The 26875-nt window shown below is 41.4% G+C and overlaps 1 protein-coding gene across 1 annotated transcript in view; it reads left to right on the forward strand.

Moving 5' to 3' along the window:
* LOC109853951 (neurotrimin-like) overlaps positions 1-26875 on the forward strand; it is a 144292-nt gene that overhangs the window by 99285 nt on the left and 18132 nt on the right. Inside the window, exons 6-7 of the mRNA XM_020426557.1 lie at positions 19171-19388; positions 20298-20373. Coding sequence (XP_020282146.1) covers positions 19171-19388; positions 20298-20373 — 294 coding nt within the window. The remainder of the gene's footprint in view (positions 1-19170; positions 19389-20297; positions 20374-26875) is intronic.

The following is a 26875-nucleotide window of genomic DNA, read 5'->3' on the forward strand; positions in this document are numbered from 1 at the left end:
TATACTAAGTAGTTCCAGCGTTGACCGCTCGATAGCGCCGCTTACCCGCGCTAGAAAAAATCAGTCCGGGAACTTTCCGGACAAACTGTGTAGTCCGAGCGTCAAAATTCGCAGCGCGCAAGTACGACGGGGGATAGCGGCGTATATAAGTTTTGATCTTTGAACGAGTGTTTTTTGAGAAGCGGACAGTGCATTTCGGTAGTGTGTAATTCTCTTTAGAGTCTCGCGCGCGCGCGCGCGCGCGAGAATAACGGAACATTCTTCAAGAGAGAACGGAGATACATAGAGCGATGGTGGCCGGTGACGCAACTTTTGTTTGCCCTTTTTAAATGCGGTCGCGCTGCACCGCATCGAGGCGACGCGACGACGCGTATGAATTCCGAGGGGCGTTGAATTTTTATGAGGTTGCATACCGCGAATTAGCCCGGCGTTTCGTCTGTTCTTGCACATACGTACACACGCGCGCGCACGCGCGCGCGCGCGACATGCGCACACGTACACGACGTATGTGCGATGGCTGTTATCGTTTAACTTCTTTTGCGCGATCTGTTAACGCAAATTATGACATCAAAGCGCATTGGTGCAGAGATTTGATTTGTAGAGATCGGAATTTTGCCGAAATTATTTACAATTCCGATGTAATTTATTGACAAAAAAAAAAAATCTACATTTTTTTAATCTACTGCAATTGCTAATTTCGCATTGCTGACACACGCACGCGCGTTCGCTTGTCTCTTATATTTCAATGATCGAAAAGGGATAATATTTCGCGAAGCGACTCCTAAGTCGCGTACTAAGTGAAGAACATTTCTCGACTCGCGTGGGAAAATACCCGCGTTGCCCGCGATAAAACCATAAAATCCCATGGATTCTCGCCCCCGGTCGCCGATATCTTCTCATTCCGGTCCTCCGAGTGCGCTACATTTCACTTCGTACTCCGAAGTGCGAATGGAAAGTGCACAGCAACTCCCTAGTTACGCGTCAACGATGCGCTCGCCGCATCAAGATAAATATGAGAAAAAGAAAAAGTTAAATAAATAATATAAGTAGATAAGTGTGCAAATTTCGATGACCGTCGCTATCGGACGGAGAGAGATGAGATTCGGCAAATGTGTGAAACTTCGAGCGCGAATGAGAGACGAGAAATCGTATTTCTCTTGCAAGTTAATTTTCAAAAAAAAAAAAACAAAACGTTCGACCGTTTGCAAAAAGAGACGAAAATAATAAATCGTCTTTCGTTAAAAGAATAAAATTTCATAAAAAAAAATTCTGCGCGACGAAAAAGCGCGTAGCGCAAAAATATCATAGAAAAGATTCGAAAGAACAGCGGCGTAATCAAAATTATGTAGAAAAATGTAACGCGCGAGGGCGAAGTACACGGTAAATTTGCCGGGCATGTGTCGAGCTACCTTCCTCCTCATTTCTCATCGGGGGCAAGCCCGCGTCTACGGGTCTCTCATCGCATGACTCTCATTCTCTCTGTCTGACGCGCGCTACGCGCCGAGCGAGGAGGGAAACGCGCGCGCGGCCACAGTTGCATGTCGCGTAGAGCCGGTATGGAACGGCGTATGGAGTAGACGTACGGCTTGACGTATTACCGGGCGAGTGTATTGTAACCGTGCGCCGTTACACCGGAACCAGGGTCCACCCATAATAATCATGTCATAACGCAATTCGCTCACATGCGTGTATAATTGTTGTAACGATCTTTATCAGCTTTTGACCCCGCTGACAGAGATTGCGCATAACCAAGAGGGAGGGAGAGAAGGTGCCGGTATTAATCTCTTGTTTACATATTACTTGTGAATATAATAACTTTCTCATCCTCTTTGGGAGCGCAGAAGTGAACATTTGTAAAGTCAACCCTCTTGAAACGACGGCACATAAACCTAGCAGAGAGCACTGTAATAATATTTTAATAGTTTCCAAGTGCTAAATTGCAGTTTCTTGCGAGCGGCAAAAAATATATAGAGACTCTCTGGGGGCTCTCTCTGTGTGTGTGTGTGTGTGTGTGTGTGCACGCGCGCGCGCGAGAGTATACAAATACGTTTAAAAGTGCTCCCCCAACAACTACATATTTAATTAAATTGGTTAAAAGAACGCGTCACGTTCAATGCGCGCGCGCGCGCGCGCGATTTTTGGCCGATAAGCCAAAAACAGGTTTTTATATATATTTTACATTTTCACGGGCGAATTATAACGCGTTGTAATTGCGTATAAAGTGGACGCGCGACATGACATATCGTCGGAGTGTGTATTGCGAGGCATGTTACACTGTATTGCACGGCACGGCGAGCTACAATAATCATGTCATAACGCAATCCGCGCGTGCTTTCCGCGGCGTACCCGAGGCTTGTAATTATCGCGCCACACGAGGACTCGTTATAGCCTTTAACGCGGCATACATCGACTCCCGATGCAGCACACATTAAAGTGCTTGTACAATTGCGTATATACGCGCGTCCTTCATGGGCGCGGTGTGTCAGCGACAGAAGCGGACCGCGCTTTCAAAGTGTACGCGTTTCGCGCCAATCTACATTGAAGTTTAATTATACGTCTCACATTATTATCTGATGTTACATGATAAGAGCTATATTGTGACTTAAGCTCTCGGTTACGGTTCCGTGCGCCGCCGCGGCCAATGATTTATTAGCTTTCGATAACAGAACGGGGTGTATATACACGGTGTCGAAACAAATTGCATTACGCGATAAAATGACGTTCCCGGCAAGCTTCCTATCCATTAAATATCCAATTCATTGGGTACGCTCGCCCGAACGGATATTTTCATTCTCTCGCAACATTTTTTTCTTTTTCTCTTTTCTCTCTCTCTCTCTCTCTCTCGTTCCTTCTTTTCTCTTTCTTTATGTTTTTTCTCGTCATTTCTGCCTGTCTCGGCGTCATAAATCACGAAATGCTTTTGGCTAATCGCCGTGGCTCTTCCGACAGAAACGCATCATCCATTTTCTTTGGCTTAAGACGGACGCGGCCGTTGCCCGCGCCACGTTTGTTCGATAATTGTAATGTCAAGCGTCTCTCGATTCATTCGTCCTCGTCGAGAGTGAAGCGGCTACGATGTCCCTCCGGCGCGCGCGATACGTGCCTCGACTACTCGAGCAGTCATTGTCCACTCGAGCAAACTACATTTCTTACGCGTTGTCGCAACGAGACTGCGAATCCTCCGTCAGAGAGAGAGAAGGGAGACGCGTTTATAGTGTCAAAGTGTCAAAATTCGATAACGGCACTGTTCTGACGTCGGATTTTTTCTTTCCGCGCCTCGAGACACGTTACTTTTCTCCACGTAGCCGTCTACAGGATGGTTTATGATTTATATTTTGTGTAAGGTGTAATTTTTGTTATATTTCAAGAGCACGCACACGTTCAGTATTTAAAAATTAAATAACTTCCGCGCGCTGAACAATCGCCATTATAATACATCATGTTTCATTTTTATCTTTGAAGCTTCTGTCGAAGATTTTGACGCGCGCGCGCGGCTAACGTTAAAGGGCAGTGACTGAGAAAGAAACAAATGACTGTTGAGAGCTTTGCGATTTGTATTTTTCAAAACGATAAAATTTTCCGACCGTCATACGATTGTCGTTTCACAACGATCGATCGATCACGTTATACACGTACATTATTCGCGCAACGAATCGCGCGATAATGCGTCGATCTCGGGGAAAAGAGTCGCGCGCAATTCTATAATTTTGATGTCGCGCACCTTTATGATTCATTCGTCTATGTCTGGCTCAAGATAGGGGCAAACGCCCCTGCGAGACAGGCGAGACTACGTGCCCGGACTGCGAGAAGTCGCTCTTCGATTTCATCATTCCACTTTTAACACACCGCCGTGAATCCCGTGCGCGCGCCACGCGATGACTGGTCGATGGTGATTTTCTCCGACGAACGATCAGAGACACTTCCGTGACCATTTATTTGTCGACTATCTCGAGAGAGAGAGAAAGAGAGAGACGGGACACGGCATCTCAGAGCTTCGATTCATAAATCATTTCCGTTTTATCCGCGAAAAACACGGTGAAACAAAAAGCACGCAATTTTAGAAAATTTTTTGATAATAACCAAAAAAAAAAAAAGCCGGGAAAATATATGAAAAGTATACTGGATTCAAAAATTGAATCGTTCTGGGAGCACGGTTATTATTACTTCATCGAGTCATATCATTAAATTAATCTCCAGTCATTTAATTTCTCGTCCAACAATTCCCATCGGATGACCTGTAATCCCCCGCGGTCGATGTAGTGGTTGGCAGTCCGGACACGTAACCCTCTCTCTCTGTCTCTCTTTCTCCCTTTCTCCCTTTCTCCCTCACTTTCTCCCCCGCGTTCATATCCTTCACCTTCGCGGTTTAGCCATGAGCGAATGAATCAGCGAATATGTCGTCGTCCGGAAAAGTGCTTCGCGGCCGAGGGCCCGAGGGTACGCTCGTCTTTTTGTCACGGAGAGAGGCTCCGACACGGCTACCGTAAAATTATCATATACCACAGTGTGGAGCATAGAGGAGCGAGAGAGGATATGGGAAGCACGCGGGGAAGGTGTTGAGAGAGCGACGTGCCGCCACCTCCCTTCAACCGGGCGCGGCGGTCCCTCCTTCTCGCCTTCTTCTATTCGCCCTAAGTCCCAGCTGACTGACAGAATAATCTGCGGCGGCAAACGAGGGAAATAATTCAGCACCGTGCGGATAAGCAGCCGCGTGGAAAGAATACCTGCGACGCTACTGTGCTCTCTCTCTCTCTCTCTCTCTCTCTCTCTCTCTCTCTCTCTCTCTCTTTCTCTCTCTTTCTCCCCGAGCCAAGACGACCGCGAGAAAAAAGCCGTGCGAGCAAGGGCGACTTTATATTCTGGATCCGTCACACGGTCCTTGATTAGTGTTTCGACGGTATTTTTAATACAAAAGAGAGCTTAGATCGAGAATGTGTCGCCGGTAGATGATCTAACGTTTTTGACTAATTTCGATTCAATTCGTTACAAAAAACGAAACGTAGCTGCGATTTTCTCACAGATTATGTGACGTTTTCTCTCTCAAAAAGACAAAAAAACCAAATAAACTTCACTTGCATTAAACATGACGCATTTCTGTCTATATATAGCACGGTCGAAAATCTTCTCTCGAAAGCCGAGACTGAAACGTGACCCATTACAAAAGCTCAGTCCGATCGCGAATATATACGCAAATTACCTCGTTACTGTTTCGCGAACGGTTAAGATGGTCTAATTGCTCTATTTTCGCCACATCACCAATTTAAGCACGGTCCACGTCGTAGACTGCGGCCGGGAATACTAAAATTTGCGTGTACGTTTACCTGACGTATGCGCGCGCGGGTTACCGTTGCACTTTTGCACCACGCGTTAGCGTCAATTAAAATGTTTCGCGCCCGTCGACAGTAGATAGATATAATCCGCGCCCCGCCTCTCTTTGTTCCAAAAACTACGAGATACGCCCGTCAACTAATTACGCTTCATCACTTCTGTCATTTTCGTACATTCAACTTTCAAACCGCGGTCATTATCTTATTGCATCATCAGAGAGAAGGAACAATTCCGTAATAACCGCGAACGAACGCCAGTTTTCGCGATTTCGCGCACAGCAAACCCGCCCGCGCCCGATCTCGCAACTTCTCCTCTTGTAAAGACGCCACAAAAGAACGACGAGCGATCATTTAGCGCCGGTTTCCGCGCCGGCGTCCGTTATCATTGGTAATTTTTCATCCGAGATTCCCCTCTTCTCTTTTTCTCTCTCTCTCTCTCTCTCTCTCTCTCTCTCTCTCTTTCTGTTTTTCTCGTTCGCTTCGCTCTCTTCTCTTTCTCCCCTCGTATGAATTTGACTGTGTCATTACGATCCCAACCCTCCCCCGTACCCGGTATTCCGCGGTAACCGGCGCCATCTTCAACAGCCCCGACCCTCTTAACTGTCTTCATTCCCCGAGCAGCTTCTTCCTTCTTCTCTCGCGAATCTCTAATCCAAGCAAGATGTTGCTCTCCCTCTTTCTCTCCGCGTCGTCACGCGCGCTGTGTTCTTTCCGCCCTCTCTCTCTCCTTCTCCGCCGCCCTTTCTCCCAAAAACGAAGGAAGTCTAACGGCTCTCGGGAAGATTGGCGGGAGTAAAACGAAAGGGAAGTAATTACTAATCTTTGAAATAATCATTTGCGCGCTCCCGGCTACGACGCGGGCCGGCCTTTAAAACTCTATTCAAGCGAAATGATATTTATACGTTACGTCATAAAAGAAAAAAAGTGTCGAAAAAAATGTCGTAATACACACGTGCGCGATAAGAGAAAAATTAGTCAATGATAAGAAATGATGAAATTTTTGCGGATCATCGAAACTCGGGCGCACCAAAAATTTTGCTCCGCGCTTTGTCACAAATCTTTATTTTGCTTAACCGCAATGTCGTTTTCGCAACCGATGTCTGATTCTTCGCCCCGTTCCAAGCGAGAACGTTCGAAGATGAATTTGCTCCGCGTGGGATCGGCAAGAGATAAACCAAATGGACGAACGCGCAATCGTCGGTAGTAGCATTAGAGAAAGGATTTCGTATTCGATTGTCGTCTGCCTGAAACAGCATTCGCGCATCGAAACGCGCTTGCAATATATATACCTATATATGTATACATATACATGCATTCGCTTTTCCCATCTCTTTCTTTTTGTCTTGTTTCTTTCTCTTTTAAAGTTCCCGTTTGTGAGTTTGTCTTTGCTTAACTTTCTATTGCTTTTTCTCCAAATCGAAATGAATAAAATAAATAATGTTGTTTTCATTATACTTCTACAAATTTAGAGGTTTTGTTTTTTTTTTTTTTTTTTACTTCGCACCGAATGCAATTTACATAGACGTCAGTTTTACACCGAACTGATTGACTCGTGTCTTTTTTTTTTTTTTTTTGACGAAACTTCTGTCAGCGATATCGCATCAAAATGGCATTTTAATGGAAAAAAACGTAATTACAATGCCACGAAGAAACGTTTATATGTTTATATGTATATATATGTAATTCTTTTTTTTTTATTTTCAAGTCGTATCTCAAATTGACTGGTTTACGACATTACATCGAAAAACGCGCGAGAGAGGATGTCTTCACGGGAGGAGGGAAAAGGCGTGTCGATCTTTCCTCTCTCTCTCTCTCTCTCTCTCTCTCTCTCTCTCTCTCTTTCTCTCTCCTTTTTTTCCCCTGTTTTCTTTTTCAAGCCAGTGAATTAATGCACGTGCCATAAAGTACACTCCTGCAGGAGAAGCCAGCCGTTCGACTTTACGTTTTCTCGATGGAGCTACAAAACTGAACGCCGATACGTACATAGAATGGAAAAGTTAAAAGTACTTGCAGAAGTGGGGATCTGGCGAAAAACCCTTCAACTTTCGTTTCTTGATAAATAAGAGAAGCGTTTATCTTTAATTCCGAACATTTAAAACAGATAAAACTGTTAACATCGAGCGAACCGCTGCACGCAAAAAAAAAAACAATAAATAAAAAATAAGAGAAATATTTAATAATTAAAAAAATTGTGAACAAATCGCTTTTTTAATATTCAACTATATGATGGAAGTAACAAGGTCAGTAAGAACCAAAATTTGTGCATGCACGCGCAATTTTTTTTTTCCATTAACATGTAAATTAATACACATTGTAATTTCGAATTAAATTCAATTTCAAAAATGTATATCGCATAGTTAGTTTGCATCTCGTGTACAGAACCAATTTCCTTCTATCAAAAAACTATTCAATAAAAGGAATATTTAATCAGAAAATAACCATTAATGAGAGAGAACGTAAAAGCCTTTTTTTTTTTTTTTTTTTTTAAGAGATAATTAATCAAATCAAATTTGTGGGTTAAACGAGATTAAATCCATTATTCTGTTATATCACAGCCGGCCAACTGATTCTATCAGATCGAGTGAAAGTTACTCGATCGGCGAACCGACACGCAGTATCGTTTGAGCAATTAATTGAAATTAATCACGGTTAATAACCCTTTTCCACCCTTAACTCGCACAAGTGTTGGTTTTCCGTTTGAACGTACATCTTGCGCGCAATTAAATTTACGTTCCGGATACACGAGTCTGCGGCGCGCGCGTATACCATATGTGCGGCTTGCATTTTAAATCGATATATGCTAATAGCGACGTTTCATGATACGCATTTCGGCTTGTTTCGACAGCGCCGCGGTACGTACATCAACTAATCAACTCGACATGATACGAAAATTATGTCATGTATATCATATTTAGCGCAAGCGTTACATTTGATATGGTTATGAGTTATTCCATACGCGCGCGGCTGATACGCGGGATATGATCAGACTCTAAAGTTATGTCACCGATGCGTCACCAATACGGAAACAATTTCAGCTCCGCGGTATATACACGCAGAATTTCTCTCTTCCTAAGTTTCGGACGCGCGCGATGCAAAAGTATTTTACTGTAGTTGCGGAAAAAAAAGCGACAAAAATATCTTTCTTTTTTTTTTTTTTTTTTTTTTTTTATCGTTTTAACTATCAATCGTATTTTATACAAGAGCGCGCGCAAACTTTTCGCACGTTTGTTGTTTTGTTATTTTACTACTACATTCTTTTACATGCTTGAGTGCGGCTATTGTCGCTATGTTCGAAACTATACAATGTTGTTAATATAGTCAAGATTTTTTTAATAATATCGAATAGCGAATGCGAGGGGCGACGGGTGGAGTGTCACAATAAAACTCCGCGTTCGTGAATGTCAGATAAAACGTAAACTAGCCGATCTCTCTCGCGCCCTTCGCGCACGGGTATAGAATTTCACAGATTCGATTGCGACGCACAATGGGCAAAAGTATTGACAATTTATCGGCGCGAATCAACTAACTAGATGTAGCGCGCGAAATACGACACGGAGGAATGTGCGACGTAGCAATTTCCGAAATGTATTATTATTACATTCACTATCTCTCCCCCAGTTTCTGTCTATGATCGCAGCGATTTGCCCGCTCATTTGTCGCCTAATTTTAAATTATTTAATTATTACGACGAGAGATTTCCTCTCGATGTTTTGTTTCACGCGTTTCACATGTTTTCTTTGTATATTTCGAAATACGCGATATTTAAATTCGGAACGACACGGAGAAAAACCTTGCGAAATTCTCCGCTGTTATTTATCGTTTAACTGCAAACTATGATTAAAACGCAAAAAAAAAAAAAAAAGAAAAAAACTAGAACGAAGCCATATTTAAATAAAGGATTCGAGTATAGATAACTTTTTTTTTTTTTATTAAAAAGCTCGCGGTGTGTATAGACACGCTTGTTATGCGAAATAGTGCAAGAGTTTTAATGGACAGCACGGAGGTATTATTCGATGGTAATCCGATCGATTGGCACGATAACAGTCATACATGATGGAAGACGAGGATTTATCTACCGCGCGCGCGCGCGAGAGAGAGAGTCGAAGGATCAGGGATAGTGTTTAATTCGTGGGGTGTGTTTTAAGGCCCGAATTCCATCGGCCGGGACACAATAGCCGTCGACAGATGTCTATCTTTCAATTTCCTGAATGAAAGTTTCCACGCATATGTAAACCAATGTCGCGACATGCTGCAGAATATGGTTACGCGCGCAGGTGAAATTGAAATACGCGTTTCGCATCAGTTGTACTTCACAACACGACTCGTATAATCAAACTTCTTGTTTATTTTTTCTTAATAATTACAATTCTGAAAATGATTTTTTTTTTCACGGTCGAATCGAATTTCTGTCTTCAACGTGTTTTTATTTATTATGTATCAGCTGCTTTAATTATTTTTAAACCGTTTTTTGAGACGAATATGTGGATTTTTAGAATAATTTGTGAAAGTTTCAAAATAATTGATTTTTTGTATAATCGATTTTTGCAACTAACTTCGTCTAGTCGCATTAAAACTGCAAAGGTAATAAATATATTGAAAAACATATCCGATATGCGCGGTGATCTCTTCTGTATCTTGAAACTTTTAGATATTTTCATACAATTAAATTAAAATTTTTATATACGTTGTAAAAGTATTAATGATCTCACATCTCTCTCTCTCTCTCTCTCTCTCTCTCTCTCTCTCTCTCTCTCTCTCTCTCTCCCTCTCTCCCTCTCTCCCTCTGTCCCTCTCCCTCTCCCTCTCTCTCTGAACATTTCACAGAGTTGCAGTTAAAAGAGCGGGGGCAGCTCAAAGACAAACTTTGTGATTTTGCTTTGGTCGTTTAATTATCGGTTAACTCGTAGCTACTGACTGAGAACGCGTACGGTTAACGTACTTTCCATCAGTTAATCGGAAACGCGCCATCGGCAAAAGCTGCGAAGGAAGCAAATCGGCGAGGAGGTAGAGAGGGAGAGGGGTGTAAATTAAACCTGGCCAACTCGTGTGACTGCCAAGTTCGTTGCGGGCGGCGACGCGTTCGAAAAACTTCGCGCGCGCTTGGTTTTACTTAGCGCGCAATTTGCTAGAAAGCCAACGGAGATTGCCATAAACAAGCCATAAAGTGTTCACGTTTTATGCATCCATTTTACTTCACTTATCGTCCCGAACTCTCTGTTCTCTCTCTCTCTCTCTCTCTCTCTCTCTATCTCTCTCTTCGTCTTCTGTGTGGAGAGACCGATCCTTCCGTCGTTCCCCTCCCATTTTAAATGCGGACAGAACGCGGCGAGGATTTTTATCGCGAAGCGAGCCGAGCGAGGCGCGGCGAGCTGACTTTACGTTAATCATACTAAAAATAACAGAGACGCCACCGGAGTGGTTTTCGCCTTGCTTGCGTATCCTTGCCGCGGCGTGCATTAGTATGCGGCATGGGCAGAGATACCGAGGCTCGAAAAATGGGACATTAATCTGTTACATTACCTATGACAGTGAGAAACAGTGCCTTAAGTAGCTCCGAGGCTCCGGGCAAACGGTGCTATTTATTACGTAGGAGCGCTTGCTGTTGAAAAATATATAGTAATCCGGAAACACGCGAAAGGTAGAAGTTGTCCCATTATTGTTCTCTCTCTTACGATCGAAATCTTTAATCGGGCGCGGAAGAATGTCAAATGGCCGAGAAATTCCTTTGCGCGCGCGCGCGCGCAACATTTCGTCGTTCAAAAAACTCACAAGTTACAAATAGAAAAATATCCAAAAATAGAAGTGAAAAATAAATGAATGGGTATAGATTTCTCTGCGACAAATATGTCAGAACAGTTTAAGAATTTAAGCTGCAATTTAAATTTATAAAGAAGCAAATATTTTTATATACGCGCGATGTGCTCTTCCATCGATTGAAAGTTATTCAAAAATGCGCATTTATGTTACGGTTAAAAACGTGTGATACAATCCTTTATGTAACAGTTTCGTGAATTCATTTCGTGATTGATCAGAGCAAAAAAAAAATCTGTCAGCATCTTATCGATTTGTCGATGTTTCAATGATTTTCTAGTGTAAATAATTCTTTGTTATTTTGCATATTTCACTCGGTATCTATCGACACTTTCTTTGTGTCTCACTTGTTTTTTTACATTTATTCCGTTATTTTCGTAACCTTCTGTTTTCCATCCGTTCCGTTATCGCTTATGAGATCCGTATAATATTCACGACATGCACTTCTTCGCTTTTATTCTTCGCGTGTATTCGTCTAGCTTATCTCGTAGCACGTGTCAAAACATCTCACTCGGTACGTTTATATCTGACGGACGTATCGGTGATAAATATTTATTATTTATAGGGCGCGCGCGTTATTCGGAAATTCGAGGAAACTTCTCTTTAACCGAGATATTATTTTTCTGGGACAATTTGTTATATTTTGCGCGCGCCACGCAGATATATATATATATATATATATATATCTTTTTCCATTCATTGATCAAAACTGACGCGCGCGCGAAGTGGTTCTTTGATCCTCGGTCATCATCTCGAAACTACCACACTCGTGAAATTTAAACAAAACTGGAAGAAAGTAGGTCCGTTTTAATAAAAAACTATTTCCGACAGTTTTTGAGAGAAGAAAATTCTTTCGATATTAGTTTACTTAATGTTGAATATGCAATTGTCTACGTTGATTTGGAAAACGCTAATTTAATGGGTTGTGAAAAATTTTCTTATTTATAAAACTACATTAACTTAAGACGCTAATTAATTTATGTAAATAGAGAAATATCGTCAATACAAAACGGTTTTGCTTCGTAATGATTGATACGGACAGATGAAGCATGTATATGCAAGACGATAACTTGCGGCATAATGTTGCTGTCAGTTGTCGTTACGGAGATAGTTTGTACCAGTCAAGTTTCATGATAATGTTAAGTAAGTTTACGAAACCTTCTCCCCGGTTTTGACGATGAAAATCGCAGTAAAGTATACGTTCAAAACAAGTAGGTGCATCAAACAATAGATCCGTTCGTGCTAACAGAAATTAACGTTATTTTTTTAATTAACAATTGGAGTAGCACGCACAGAGATAATGTAATTATCGCGCGTAATGTAAAAAATATAGGAATAAAAAATTTTCTCCAACTTGTATCATTTAACATAATATGTAAAAACACAATCGAAATCGCAAGATTTGATAAAAAAAGCATCGAACACATTTAATGAAAAATAGAATAAATTTGATTTAAAAAATTGAAAAAATTGTTATGTGTTTAATATTTACATATTATTTAATAAGTATTTCTCTTTAATAAATGATCCTGCCAACGGGACACTTGCCTTAGTAAGTATCTTCTTTGCTTCATTTATTCTTCACAAAGAAAGTTAACGGAATTTGGGCGTAAAAGAAGATTAGAGAGCGTCTCGAAACGTAAAACACGTTTCGAGGAAAGATGGGTTGTACAAAGCAAAACTTTTCACCCGTAATTAACACTGCTGTGTCGATGTTAAGTGCAGCAGTATAAGCCAGCGCGAGCTGGTCCCGGAGCTATGCGAACCCTTCCTGCGGCTTCTCCTCGTTAAAGACGAAGACACTCCGAGCTAAATCGGAGAACCATTCCACCCTTCTTCTCCCACCTCCTCCTCCTTCTCCCGACCTTTCGCCTTCCGCCGTCCCATCTTTGCAGCCACGTTTTCGGTCCTCTCTCGGTTCTCATTCAGGCGACCGTTTGACATCTGATAGAGCCGGGACACCGGTGCCGAATACCAGTCGAATTACCGTAAATCGAACTGCCAGCTTCCAAAGCGTCCCAAGAGAGAGAGAGAGAGAGAAACGGTTAAGTCCCGGTCTTAAGCTCCGTGTATTAGCGCTTACTGAATTCCCGCTCTCTCTAAAACGAGGAAAGGGAGAGGTCACAGCTCATTGCGTGTGTTGCGAGCACATAGCTCGGATGCTCGACAACAAACATCATGTGACTTTGTTTGCTCCCATTGCGAACTGGGATATAGAATGTTTCCCTTGTTTTATTTGTTTTTATCTTCCTGACGCGATACATCGCTCAGAATTAGACACGTGTGCTTGGCAATATGATTATCGAAGCGACGCGATAACGTCTCTGATAACGATTTCTTAAGCGAATAGCACGGGCAAACGGACTGATTTGAAATCACACCTGAATAATTCGCACAATCTGGAAAGAAGGCCATCGGCCGGATTAAAGGCAAGACCAATAAAGTAGAAAACGTTACAAAACCGCCAGTATGAAAACCGACGGTACAGGCCCGCGCGCTTGCCGTGATAAATCGATTTCGTGTGAAACGAACCGTGAAAAATGGCGGGCAGTCGCACGTGGAAAATGTGTTTCGGCTGATAGCGCTTTCGACGCACTCTCTCTCTCTCCTCTTCTCTCTCTTCACTCGTCTCCTCCTCCTCCTCCTCTTTCTCACAGGCCTCGTTGGCGCTGGTTAATGCAGTTGACCCTATGCAACCGTAAATCTAATCCCGCTGACTGCCGGACTTTGGCTAGGCCGACTAAACGATCTCTTAAGGATCGCTCAAAGGGGGCTTTAATGTAGCATTAAATAATTTAAAAACTAGGTCGAAGAATTTTTCCGAGATAGAGAGCGAACATTTTGGCCGCACTCTTGGACGCAACTTTTTCCACGTTTATTTTTTATTCCGCCTTCTTTCTCCTTTCCCGTTGCTTTTGGTGTGTTAATGATAAAAATTTGTATCAACCGCGCGCATAGAAGTCAACAAGTCCCGGAAGAAGTCAACAAGTTTTTTTTTCTTTCAATTACGGTACAACAATTTCGGAGACAACGCCTAAATAACGAATACAAATTTCGGAACGATGCTTAGGTTATTTTGGTAAATACGACTGTGTAATTGTGTGTTCCAATTGTACACACACACACACACACACAGGTTACGTTACTAATAAGTGTTCTGATGTTGTATATAAGCGTACTATTGCAAGTGCACATCGCAGTGAAAGTTACTTGCGAATTAAGACGAATGATCATCTTAGGAAACGATTAGCGGCAGTTACGCTTTAAGGAAACTCTGTGTTTTGTTGCTCGCTATATATAGAACGAGGTCAGGAGAGCCTCGAGATTGACGATGCGGAAGCATTAAGGAAGGGCAAGGTCAACGATAATGTTCTTATCGGGCTTGCGAAACAGCTGCTTGCTTATCGTGTGGGCCTTCCCGTTAAACGTTATGCGCATTGCGTTTAGCGAGATAATCTGATCGAGCAAATAATCCCGCAATCCAACACAATTTCACACACACAATCATATATATATATATTTATCTGATAGCAACGCACTTATACACATAGTTTAACACATTCCATATTAATGTATTCTTAATTTTCCTTTAGCTGGAGGGTATTCCTAAAGTGTTCAACAATCTCAAGGAAATTTAAAAGTCTGAAAAAATTCAGTAAAAAAAAAAAAGGGAAACGCGCGCGCGCAAAAAGAGAAAAGGAAAACTTGGAAACTTTTCGTCAAGTAGAAGGTATTAAACATCTTGATAATTTATAGCTGTCGATCCTTTTACCGATTTAATTACTTTTAATCCGCGCCCAAGGAAAATTGTAAGACCAGAAATTATCGAACTTTCATCATAAACAATGATTTATAAGCTATCGAACTTGTTTTCTTTCGCCTGTGAATATTGTCTGATATACAAACTTCTTTTTCCACTGAAACGCTGTCTGATCCCACAAACGTCTTTTACCACTGAATCTTTCGACAAACCTTTTCTGCTTATCCGTCGTGCAATAAAAATATTATTCAATCGAATTACAATTTTACGTACAATTTCAGTTCAGCTACATTCCGAAGATTGATAAACAACGAATGTGAAAAACCAAAGACTTTTCCTTAAATTTTTTTATTTATTTCGTTCTAGATTAGAGAAAAGTTTTTCTCTATATGTGATCTATTGTATTTCGTCTGATTTTATTTTTCTTTTGTGCGACTAATTTGACAGGAAAGCAGCGCGGTTCAACTGGAAACATCGCGGCAAAATTTTATGCGCCGCATACTGCCTGACTGAATAAGCCCGCGTCCAGCTATTCTTTATTAAAAGGGCATACCGATCCAGAAAGCCTTCAAGGCCTCTGTGTGATGAATGTAAGGCCAAATTCTCTCTCTCTCTCTCTCTCTCTCCCGTAACCTAACCCGTACCTACCACGTAGACTGCCTGCCTGGCTCTGCCTTACCCTAGGTAAAGGACGTACCTTTAACTCTGTTTAACTTCCACCTGAATTAGCTTTCATCTACCTTGCGGGCCGTTCCACACATTGTTCTCCGCAATCTAACTCAACGTCGTTTACATTTCGCAGTGGCCCGTGCTAATGTTTAAACCGTTCACCGTTCAACCTTTCATCGTTCGCCGCGGATAGCTTTACTTGGTAAAACATCTATTATCTGTAAAAATTTCTCCCGCCCGAAGCCGCATATACATTGCTAACACCGTGCAAATTAATAATAAGAGCAAAATTTTGCGAAGAGATTGCGATTTCTATATAACACAATTCTTTACTTATTCTCATAGTGGTAACTACTGCGTGAGCACATAAGTGTGTGTACTTTGTTACAGTACATTATATTACAATAACTTGCTGCGAATATAACTAGGCGCTTACTTGTATAAACACTCGCGCTAATTACAATTTCACGAAAGTAAACGTGGTAGTTCAAGTGTTTTAAGAAAAACACAAGATCATTTTTTTTCGATTTTTAATACTTTGTATGATTCAAAAAATTCTTTTATTGTCTTTACGTCACGTTTATACGAAAAAATCAGTTGTTTATATTGCTCAAAGAATAAAATAACAAAAAACACAAAAAAAGATATTCAGTCATTTCGAATAAAAAAAAAAAAGTGCGTGATGTGCGTCATTCATCCGCGCGTAATATCAACTTTTGACAATTAGATAATTACGCAGAGACTTCAGATACAGAATTGCGGAGGATGCCGGAAGTGTCTTATTCTAAAAGCACTTCGCCTCTATCGATCGAATTTGACATCGCGCGCAACAGACGATTAAAAAAAGAAAAGAAAAACAAGCAAGCAAACTAAAAGCATCCAATGCCGGAAGCTTTCGTATAGCAAAGCCCGAGCTTGTCTGTGCAATAAGGATCCGAAGCATTACAGACAACCTCTAGGTCGGTCCTGTCCCTTTTCACTCTCAGACGGAATGTTTTGCATTTTAAGAAGGTGTCGGATATCCTTTGCGTTATCCGAAGACAGGCCTTCCCCGTCGCATCGCACCGTCGTCGAGGAAGAAGAGCACGGGGAGAAAGAAGGGAAAGAGTAAAGAAAGAGAGAGAGAGAGAGAGAGAGAGAGAGAGAGAGAGAGAGAGAGATACAAGAGACACAAGAGCGAACCCTCCCTTGAAATCCGTAGTAATTCACGGTCCTGTATTACGTGCCAAAAAGAACACCTCCAGACAATGCTAGCGGGGGTTGCATTACACTGAACGGAGCGGAGAATCCACGCGAAAAGATATTTAACAGTAATGTCCGATATTTCCTTCAAATAACATTTATTTTAAATACACGTCTCGTTCGTGACGAAATTATAGCGAGAACGCAAAGTTTCTTCATTATACGTGGCGAGAGAGGAATAGAAAGAGAGAGAAGTGATAATGGAGTTCTTTTCATACCATCTGAAATCGAAAAAAATAGTGACAACGGGACGGGAAAATTCGGAAGCTCGTCCCTCGAATGAATGAAGAAGTCGAAAAACAGTTCGCCGGAAAACGGATTGGTCGAAGCTCTCTCTTGTGTGGTCATTTTCTAGAGGACTCGAAGGACAATCGCATTTAATCGAGTCGCCGTTTACCGAGACTCTTGCTTAAAGGAGATCCCAGATGAAACGAGAGCAAACTCGATCGTTCCGGTATCCAAGAACCGACACAAACTCTGTTTTTCTCTCCTCTCTCTCTCTGAGGAAACTCTCTTTAAAAAACACCTGACAGCTTGTTTTTTTCCTCTTACTTCGTCCTCGTGAAATATATTTTTCAGACGGTTTTCCAACAATTTTATATATTGAATAATTCGTGAAATTATGTTACGAGCCGTCGATTTGAGCGATGAAAAATTTGTGAATGGTTCTTGTGTGGCGCAGAAATTGCACAAGATTGCGTTTATAGTTTCGGAATAAAAAAAAAAAAAAAAAGAAAAAAAAGATTGCGAGTGGCAACTTATTTCACACGTTACCTGAGAAAATTTGCGCCTCGCAAAAACCACCTCGTAAATCGGTAGACGTGCATATACATGGACGTATATATGTACCTGTATAAAGAGAGAGAGAGAAAAGTGAGAGGAGACTTCGGCTCGCCAATAATTAAACCGCGTAATTTCCTAACTACATTCTGGTTACAAAATTTACGCGTCCGCGCGTCGCTCACCAAGAATTCTTCGTTTCTGTAAAATAAAAAAAAAAAAAAGGTTACAACTATTTTTAGCCGATAGCACACAGAGACGTAAGAGAGCGTTCAATTTTTTTATGAAATTTGTGAAGAAAATATAATCCTTCCTCTCTCCAACTGTATTATAAAAACGAAATACGGTCGATATTGACTTCAATTTTTATCGTTTCCAAACTCGATCTTTCTCTCTCTCTCTCGAAACACACGTAATTTTGTGAGCGTCGAATCAGCTCGAATTTTTCATCCGGCGGTTTTTACTTCTACAATATTTTGTTACGTACAATCGATTTTTTTTTTCCTCGAAAACATCACAATATATATATATATATATATATATATATATATATCTATATTTCGGGATTGTAAAACGCTTAGAAAAATGCCAACGGCTTTACCTGTCTGTTTATGTTTTTTACTCGTTTATGTTTGCGCTCGCAACCACCGATCATTTGTATCCGGCTTGTTTTGCGTGATATTTTCCTCGTGAACATTACAGCGCTCCACGGGGAAGATGGGGTATATTCTTAGGAGGTTTAAGTTAAATTGAAGCGCTCTTACCTCGAGAAAATGTTATCGCCCGGCGTCGACAACAACCGGGCGCCGGGCGGCGGGTTGTTCATCGAAATGGGATTACTTTTTTTATTAAAGGGTCGCGCATTTAGGTTTTCACGGCGTATAGCAAAAATTAAGCCCATCCTTTTTTTTCTTCCTCCTCCCTTCCTCCTCTTTCCCGCCCCCCTTCCCCGTACCATCACGGTTGTGTGTGGAACTTTAACAAATATCGCGTAATCGACTTCGTAAAAACGCGCAGCTTCGTTTTCGCGATGACGCTCATGTATATGAAAACGTTCATTTTTGTTTATTTTTCCGCAGTACATATATATATTTTTTTTGCGCGATATACATTGAAAATGTATATATTTTGACGAAATAAAAACTGACATTTTGCAAGAAGAATCAAATTTTATATGTTTTTATGTTTTGTATACGCGCGCGCATATTTCTCATGCGGTTAAACACGCGGAAAACCTTATGACATCGCTGCAAACGGTTCGGAGAACTGTTGTTACAGTGGTTATCAAATCGTTATTTATTTTTGATAATTTAGGTTTTTATTTTGAAAGAGCAACGCACGTATTCAATTGCGTTTTCAAAAGCGTAAAAAAAAAAACAAAAAACAAAAAAAAAAAAGCTCTTGCGATTGTCTCCCCGCGTTATTCTTCACACCAGAGCGGTGCTCGCAGAGTGTTGCGCGTGGTGGCTCGTACGCCACCGAGATTTATAGACGCGTGGAAGGGATATTGATCGTAGGCCCATCGTGTATTGTTAGTAATTGGAACATTTATGAGCCAATCAATCACTTCTGCTGTTGCAGTCCCCCCGATGCTATGGATACCGCACCAATTGGTAGGCGCACCCCTGGGTTACTCCGTTACGCTGGAATGCTACACCGAGGCTCATCCGACTTCTTTGAATTACTGGTCGAGGGAGGACGGCCTAATGATTCACGACAGCAGCAAATACAAGACGGTGTCGTCGCCCGACAAACCCGCCTATAAAACGCACATGTTGCTCACAATATTCGACATACAGGTGAGTAATTAAAAAAACAAAACGCTCGTATTTTTTGGTTTTTATACATATATATATATATATATATATATGTATATAGTCAACAATTTTGAATTCGTATCGAGTCCAACTGACTGAGTTTACAAACAATCCCTCGCCGCACGTGTTAATGAATTGCTTCACGAAACGCCGGCTTGTTTTCTCTCAACACAAGATATTTTTTATTAATTGCACGAACAGAGAGAAAGGGCATTGTTAAATATTGTATCATTAATAATGCTCTCTGTTCTTTCCGTTATACGATACGCGGGAAACCGAGCGACGTAAAATCTTTTATGTGTGTTTAATTAATTAGGATCGCGCGCGGTAATAATAGCGATGTAATTACTGTGTTGAACAAAAAAAAAAAGAGAGCGTAGCTTCATCACGTACACACCACGTTAAAATTCACGATTGGATAATAACGTCGTATCGTAAATCACAATCGTTGCGCTCGCACACACACATACACACACACACACACACAACTGACGCGTTGGATGCGACAGACGACGAGCGGACTAATAAAGTATATATTCGGTCGGAATACACACACACACACACACACACGTGCGTATTCACATACAAAATAAAAATAGGTTATATCGATGTTTACAAGCGATATAAATATCTAAATAATGCATTGCGTGTTTAAACAATAATTTGAAAAGGTTTTCTAGCACAAACACAATAACAACTCGTTAATTACTCTTGAAAACAATAATTTAATTACATGCCGCGATTGCGAAATTCAATTTTGATAAGATAAATACTTTATTTTTCTCACTGCGTTCTCTATTAACTCGCAATATCGTGAAGCACGCGCAAATAATAAAATATGAAGAAGTCTCTCTTGCATTTTTAATAACTCGCTTTGGGTTTGCTTTTCAGCACGAGGACTTCGGTAGTTACAAGTGCATCGCCAAGAACCCACGTGGAGAAACCGACGGAACGATTCGGCTGTACAGTAAGTGTCTCTCGTTTTGCTTCCGCGCGCGCCCCCGAGCTATATCCCACCGCAGTACCGTTTACTAAGGTAATGACGGTTCGTCGCCGAGCTGTTTGGCGCGTTTATGTCGTGCTGTCATTCCCCGGTTGTTTACGAAGTCGAGAGACGAAGACGGTCGGTTCTCAACGAACTACGTAATTTCTACGGCACATCCCCCCGCGAGTTGACGGATACCCGGTGGTTTCTTCGGGCAAACGTGTTCAGACATGGGATGGGCGGGCGNCGGGTATACGTGGGGTTTGACACGGTTAACTCCGCGCGCAGCGCGTCACCATCTTCCCTTCTAGACAAATATACCCACGTTAATTACCTCCGCCTAATATTTGCCAACAGATCGCGATTCGCGGTGGCTCTTCCCTCGAATTAAATCGCAACGCTAGTAGTCGGCGCTACAGTTTAACGCGTCTCTGTATATATTTGGTTCTAATCTCGTTTTTGTGTGTCGTCATTCAGACGAAACTTCAATATCAATGTACTGAGCGAGTTTTACCGTAATTAAATTTCAAAACAACGTGCTTTGAATTTATTCTGTTAATTTTGCGAGGCGTGATTCGTTTTGATAAAAGGGAGACGTGTTGAAAAAAAATGCGCACGACGTACCCTGCGAAAGAAAAAAGTTGGGAAGCAAATAAAAAATTCGAAAACGCCGCTTTGCGAAAACGAATGCGGAGAGATCGCACTCCATTAGTATGGATCGGTTTTTTGCATTAGCGGACATTCAAATGAAATGAGCGTTTAGCATAAAAGACTACCAACAAGAGGGAGTATAGGTGAAACGAGAAGGGTAAACTTGCGAGAGGATAAAGAACGAAGAGAATGAAAAGGATTGTCCGGTGAGTGCAAAATATCTTTTTGTTTTACTCCGTCTCTTCAAATTTCACATCATTAATGAGAGACGCGGATATTGTCTTCTCACAAACTGAAGAATGCTTGAAACATTCCGACTATGTGAGCAAAAAAAAGTTATTATATAAAAAATTAATATACAGAGCAAAACAATTTCCCAGAATTTTCTCTAAAAAAACAAATTATATATTATAACTTTTATACAATTACATATGCGTATTCGTTTTATAATATATCCCGGAGGGGAAATTTGTGATGTATAAGAGAGACTATTGCGAATCTGATGTTTATATTATACGTTTATATATCGTTGTGCGGGCAAAATTAAAATTTTTCAAAAGTGCTTTTTTTTAACGGGTATATTTTTATGAGAAAGAGAATCTTTTTTTTTGTATATTTCAACAAAAGTACGTAATAATGGTAATTTCGAGACGTATCATAACGGTAAATTATTGAGAAAAGCATTTCCACGACGAGATCCTATATTCCGACCGGACAATTCGAGGTGGGCTACTGGTGTGGCGCTAATGCTGAATTATTGGTATCCCCAAAAGGGATGCGGGATTAACTGCGCGCTAAGAGTCATGCTCCATAATCAAATGCGCTGTGTGGAGGTGGTTGTACACGAACGTCGTTGTAATTCTGCTTTGAGACGAATAATTGCTAATTATTACGAACGCTCGCTCAGCGCAATAAAATTGCGTCCGCGATTAATTGTGATTTGTTGCGTGGCATATAACGATTAACAATCAATTTTTTTCGTAAAGCTGTCTTTTAAACTCTCTCTCTCTCTCTCTTTGTCTCTCTCAATTGCATAAAACACCGATCTCTGTTCTTATCATATATATTAAATTGAAAAATAAACAACAACAACAACACACACGCGACGAAGAAAGGTGTGCGCGTCTTTTTTCCGTCCATTTAAAATTGTCGATTCGGATTCGACTGCGATCGTTCCATTGTTACGTCCGCAAACGAGAAGATGAGAGAATACAAAGAAAAAGCCAAGAAAGGAATTGGAATTTCTCCGAGCTTCTTCCAAAGAAGAATCGGTGAAATAACTTGGAGAGAAGGTCCAGGCGGAGACTGGGCAGAGAGGAAAGATAGAGAAAGAGAGAAAGAGTGTGCGACGGTTCAGTGGAGAGAAGCAAACAAACCTACTTCGGGTACAGTCGCCAACAACCCCGGCAGAGCCGTAACAGCGAAGCAACCCCATCCCCAGAGTTGTGCTGTGGGGGAAAACGTGAAGGGGGGAGGGGGAGAGAAAGGAGATCGGTTGAAATTAAGTGGTAGTTAGAGATATGTCAGACGAGTTTTATTAAGCGGCATAAAAAACGAGATTTGTGAACTGACTGAACGAGACGGGGGCGAGAAGAACATTTCCTCTCTCTCCCGAGGAGACACGAGATTCCTGTTGCGGAGACTTAAGCAGTAAAAAATCGGGCGGGGAGACCTTGCAAGAGAAAGAGTGAGAGAGAGAGAGGGGGGAAGGGAGGGGATCGAGATATGAATTTATTATTAAGGACCGCCTAAGGGGCAAAGTACCTCTGTTTCTTGATATCTGAGCTGGTGTCCACGTCTCACTTTGTTCTGTGAGGTGTTTTTTTTTTTTCAAGAGCGTTTCTCCTTACGCGACCCATCTCCCCCATTTCTCTTTCCTCCTACACGTAGAGAAGCTTGAATTCTCTGGCTAATTTATTCCATAGTCGGGTAAAACTGCTATTTGTAGCGGCGCTGAACGTGGCAAAACTTCCGGCGGTCGCTCTTCTCCGGATAGTAACAATATCGTATTCATTCGGCTTCTCGTCTCTCCTCTCGTCTTTTCTACCACTCTCTCTTCTTTCTTCGTTGCTGCGATTTCCTTCCAGAAAGACCAGGCCATCGTATACATAATGCAACGTCCGTCCATCCCACCGCGCGCGCCGATTTAACCGCTCGCTTTCTGTGTCGTCGCTAAAACGCGGATTTAATAAACGGCCGTTACGCGGCTGCTTTGTCGGTCTTCATAATGTCATTTTTCGCATCCCCCTTCCTTTAATTTGGACATGCTTGCTTATGCATGAAACGTTATCTTTTTACACGGAGTTTGTTCGAAGCGGCAAAAGCATGTGACGCTAGTTACGGACGAGATATAATGTAATCTTTTCCCGGTATAATTAATAACGTCGCGTTCTTACCACGTTTCACACGGTACACACGTATCAGATAGTTATCGCTTTTTGCGAGTTTAGAAATCTTTTGAATTTTATTGCGTCGAAAAACTATTCCTCGCATTATAATTACTTCGTCGCTTTTTCGAGATTCGTTCGTCAATGGTCCGACGATCACGAAATTAACACGGGTATGATTTTTGGTAAAACCAAAAAAAAAAAAAATTTCCTCAACAAGCTCTCAATGAAATTCTTGAAAACTTGTCTCAAATTCTTGCTTGCAAATCCATATTCGGCGCGGTTTTGTTGGACTTGGCGAACTTTTGCGGTCGCGATATCTCGCAAAGTTGCGGACGGACGGACAGCTTTTCTCTCATTTGGATTTGAGAATTTCACTAACGAATTCTTCAGAGCGCGAGATGCGGACCAAAGTCGCGACGCTTTTGATAAATTCGTTGCGAGAAAACTCTTTCCCCGCGCATGTAACAATTTTCGACCGGTGTATTAACTTTTGGAGAGCCACTTGTACGAGTTTCGAAGATCTTGTTGTTTCGTTTGGATTTTGAATCACGTTACTTAGTGATGGTACATATTCATCAAGATTCTATACATGTATTTTTTAATTTAATTTAAAAAAAAAATATATATATATATATATATTTACATTCTCAGAGTTTTGCTACAATTAATATTTAACATTTGCGAGTGCATGATTTATTTATTCGCGCGATATTCAATATAGATTAATGCAATTTTTCTACTCCGGGGGAAGAATGTGGATCTTACGGTATAATTTACAGTAAGAAAGCGCGTCGTAGAAATTGCTGATGAATTCTTTATTTCGAGAGACGAGCGAACACACATAACTGCCTACTCGTTGGGCACTTTTGAACGACGCGATACCGACCAAGTTCTCTACTATTACCTCCCGCCGCTTTAATTATGAATTGATCAGACTTCCGCAAACTCGGCAGACACAAAACGAGAGACCCCTCTCCCTCCAACCGATAGCACACCTTTCTATAACTTCGTCAGTGCACGGAGGCGTAAAAATTTTGTACCAGGTTGTATGGAGACCCGCTGTCTACCTTCGGGGCACGAGTTCGTACCGCATGGCCGAAACTTTAACGTGGGAGGAAAGCCTTGGGGTCGTTTCGAAACTTTTGTCCTCCTCGCCGTTGAGTCGCGATTCTTACTAACCCCCGATTCAATAAATTATTTATGATGCAATGGAACGAGCAATCCTACGCTGTCGTTTGCTACACATCATACATAGCTACGCGAAACTCTGCGTCACTCTGTTGTTGACGACATCGTTGCAACTTTTGTCAATACGCGTATATGTATTTTTTATCATCAACGTTAATGTTTCTTTATTAAATTATTAAAACGATATAGCGTAAAATAACACGATGCGATATAACGAGATATATATTATATATATATATATTTTTTTTTCTGGAATATGAGGGGTAGTGGTTAATTAACACAAAAACAACTCTCTGCACGCGCGTGCATCTGTATGTACAACAGTAATACGTACGATATTAAACTTAAATAACCTCACTTATTTACAATATGATGATGTAAAATTAGAAAAATAATTTTACGTTATCATAATAATGCTGCACGGTCGGAAATAATGTATATATAACGCTGGGGTGCGTCATGATGTCCTCGCGTGGCTGAAAATTGAAAGTCTATTTTTAATGGGCGCCACTTTTCCATACATGCGACATAAATTCTTGGCTGCAACTTCGTTCCAAATTCGCTATGTAATTCGCTCTATGCGTTTCGTTCTCGTTGCAAAGTGAAAAAAATCTGCGCACTTGTACAGCGTTCTTTTTTTTTTTTTTTGAAAATTTAAAATATATAGAACGCGCGCGCGCGCGGCCCGCGCGCGACTCGCGCACACATATCGCTCGGCAAAGTTAATTGTAAGTCACGAAAATCTATTAACGCGACTCAAACGGTTTTCCATATTCTCTAGAGCGCGTAATCATGAATATTCATGGCAACTTTGTGGCATATTTCCGAAAGTGAGAGAAAATCTTAGAACGTCGCGTTGCCGGAAAATTAACTTCACGCCTCAATGCTGCGCGACGCGAGCAGAGTTGCCGTTTTCCCGGCACACATTTTTGTCTCTTTGCCGTGCAAATTTCATGTGGTGTATTTTTAATGACCGCACAGTTGAATTAATTGCGGAGTCGCTTCGCGGTTACTTCCCGAAAGGTAAATTTGTTAAATGTCTCGTTCTCGCCGCAGACAATATGCGCACACATATATTCGCACATATATATGCGACACAACTAATTTTTTAAGAGAGACAGAGAAATTGTTCAGATTTACCGTTATGCGAGAAAAAAAAAAAAAAAGAACCCGAAAATGGGTCAACGAAAATGTCTTTGGGAAAATAGCATCTGCTTCGCGCGAATCTATCAATATTTACGTTTAATTGTTTCACATACACACACACACATGTGTGTCTTTTTCTTTCAATCCACAGCCATTTTTGCTTTTGCAATCAATATTCGCGCAATATTTTTTTTCATAAGATGTAAAAAATTGAATCTGCAATATTTTTATTTCGAAACCTTTTAATATTTGTTTAACAGTTAAGATATTGCGAGCGCGCAAGCGTATGTGTGTGTGTGTGTGTGTGTTATCGCGGTAGCAAATAATATAGTTGCGAAAAAAAAATCAGATAGAGTATAGACGGAAGAAAACAAATATAAAAGCGAATAACTATAAAAGCGAAAAAAAAAAGAGTTACTTTTTATCACCATGCAAAGCGACGAGGTAATACCTATAAAAGCCGCTCCAAACTGAAAACTATCAATTCGGGATTCTTTCCGCGTTTCCTATCCTATCAGTCGCGCGCAGTTCAACAGATTTGATGAATAATGAAAGAAAAAGTGTTCGCTTTAATTGTCATTCTCTTTATCGGATGGTCTTGCGCACAGGTTGTGTCACACATCGAGACAGTCGAGCGGGAAACTCTTACGTAGCACGTTGGAAAGCATTCTGACACGCGTACTCTCGGTGCGTCGTATCTTTTCTTCATCGAAGAGTAGAGAGAACTTTGACTTCTCTCCCTCTCTCTCTCTCTCTCTTTCGGTTATCTAAGCTTCACGTACCTCCTGTTCGCTTGGTAGCCCGCAGGGGATATCTTTGAGAAAGAGATAGCAAATGAGAGAGCGATGGAGAGTCGCTTGTATAATTCATGGGACCACCCGGCGTTCGTGGTCGATGGATCACAACCTACTTCTCCCTCTCTCTCTCTCTCTCTCTCTCTCTCTCTCTCTCTCTCTCTCTGTCTTTCTCTTCCTTCTTCATCCTTGTGCCCGTCGAGTCGTCTTACGATAGTACCCCCGCAGCATCTCAATGCTGACCGCGCGCGCGCGCGCGCGCGACCAGCAGATTAGTCCAAGGAAATTGCCAAACTTCTCTTTACTCCGGCGGGA

This window comes from Pseudomyrmex gracilis, unplaced genomic scaffold (genome assembly GCF_002006095.1).
Source record: "Pseudomyrmex gracilis isolate BER0280 unplaced genomic scaffold, ASM200609v1 scaffold_57, whole genome shotgun sequence".
Classification (NCBI taxonomy): Eukaryota; Metazoa; Arthropoda; class Insecta; order Hymenoptera; family Formicidae; genus Pseudomyrmex; species Pseudomyrmex gracilis.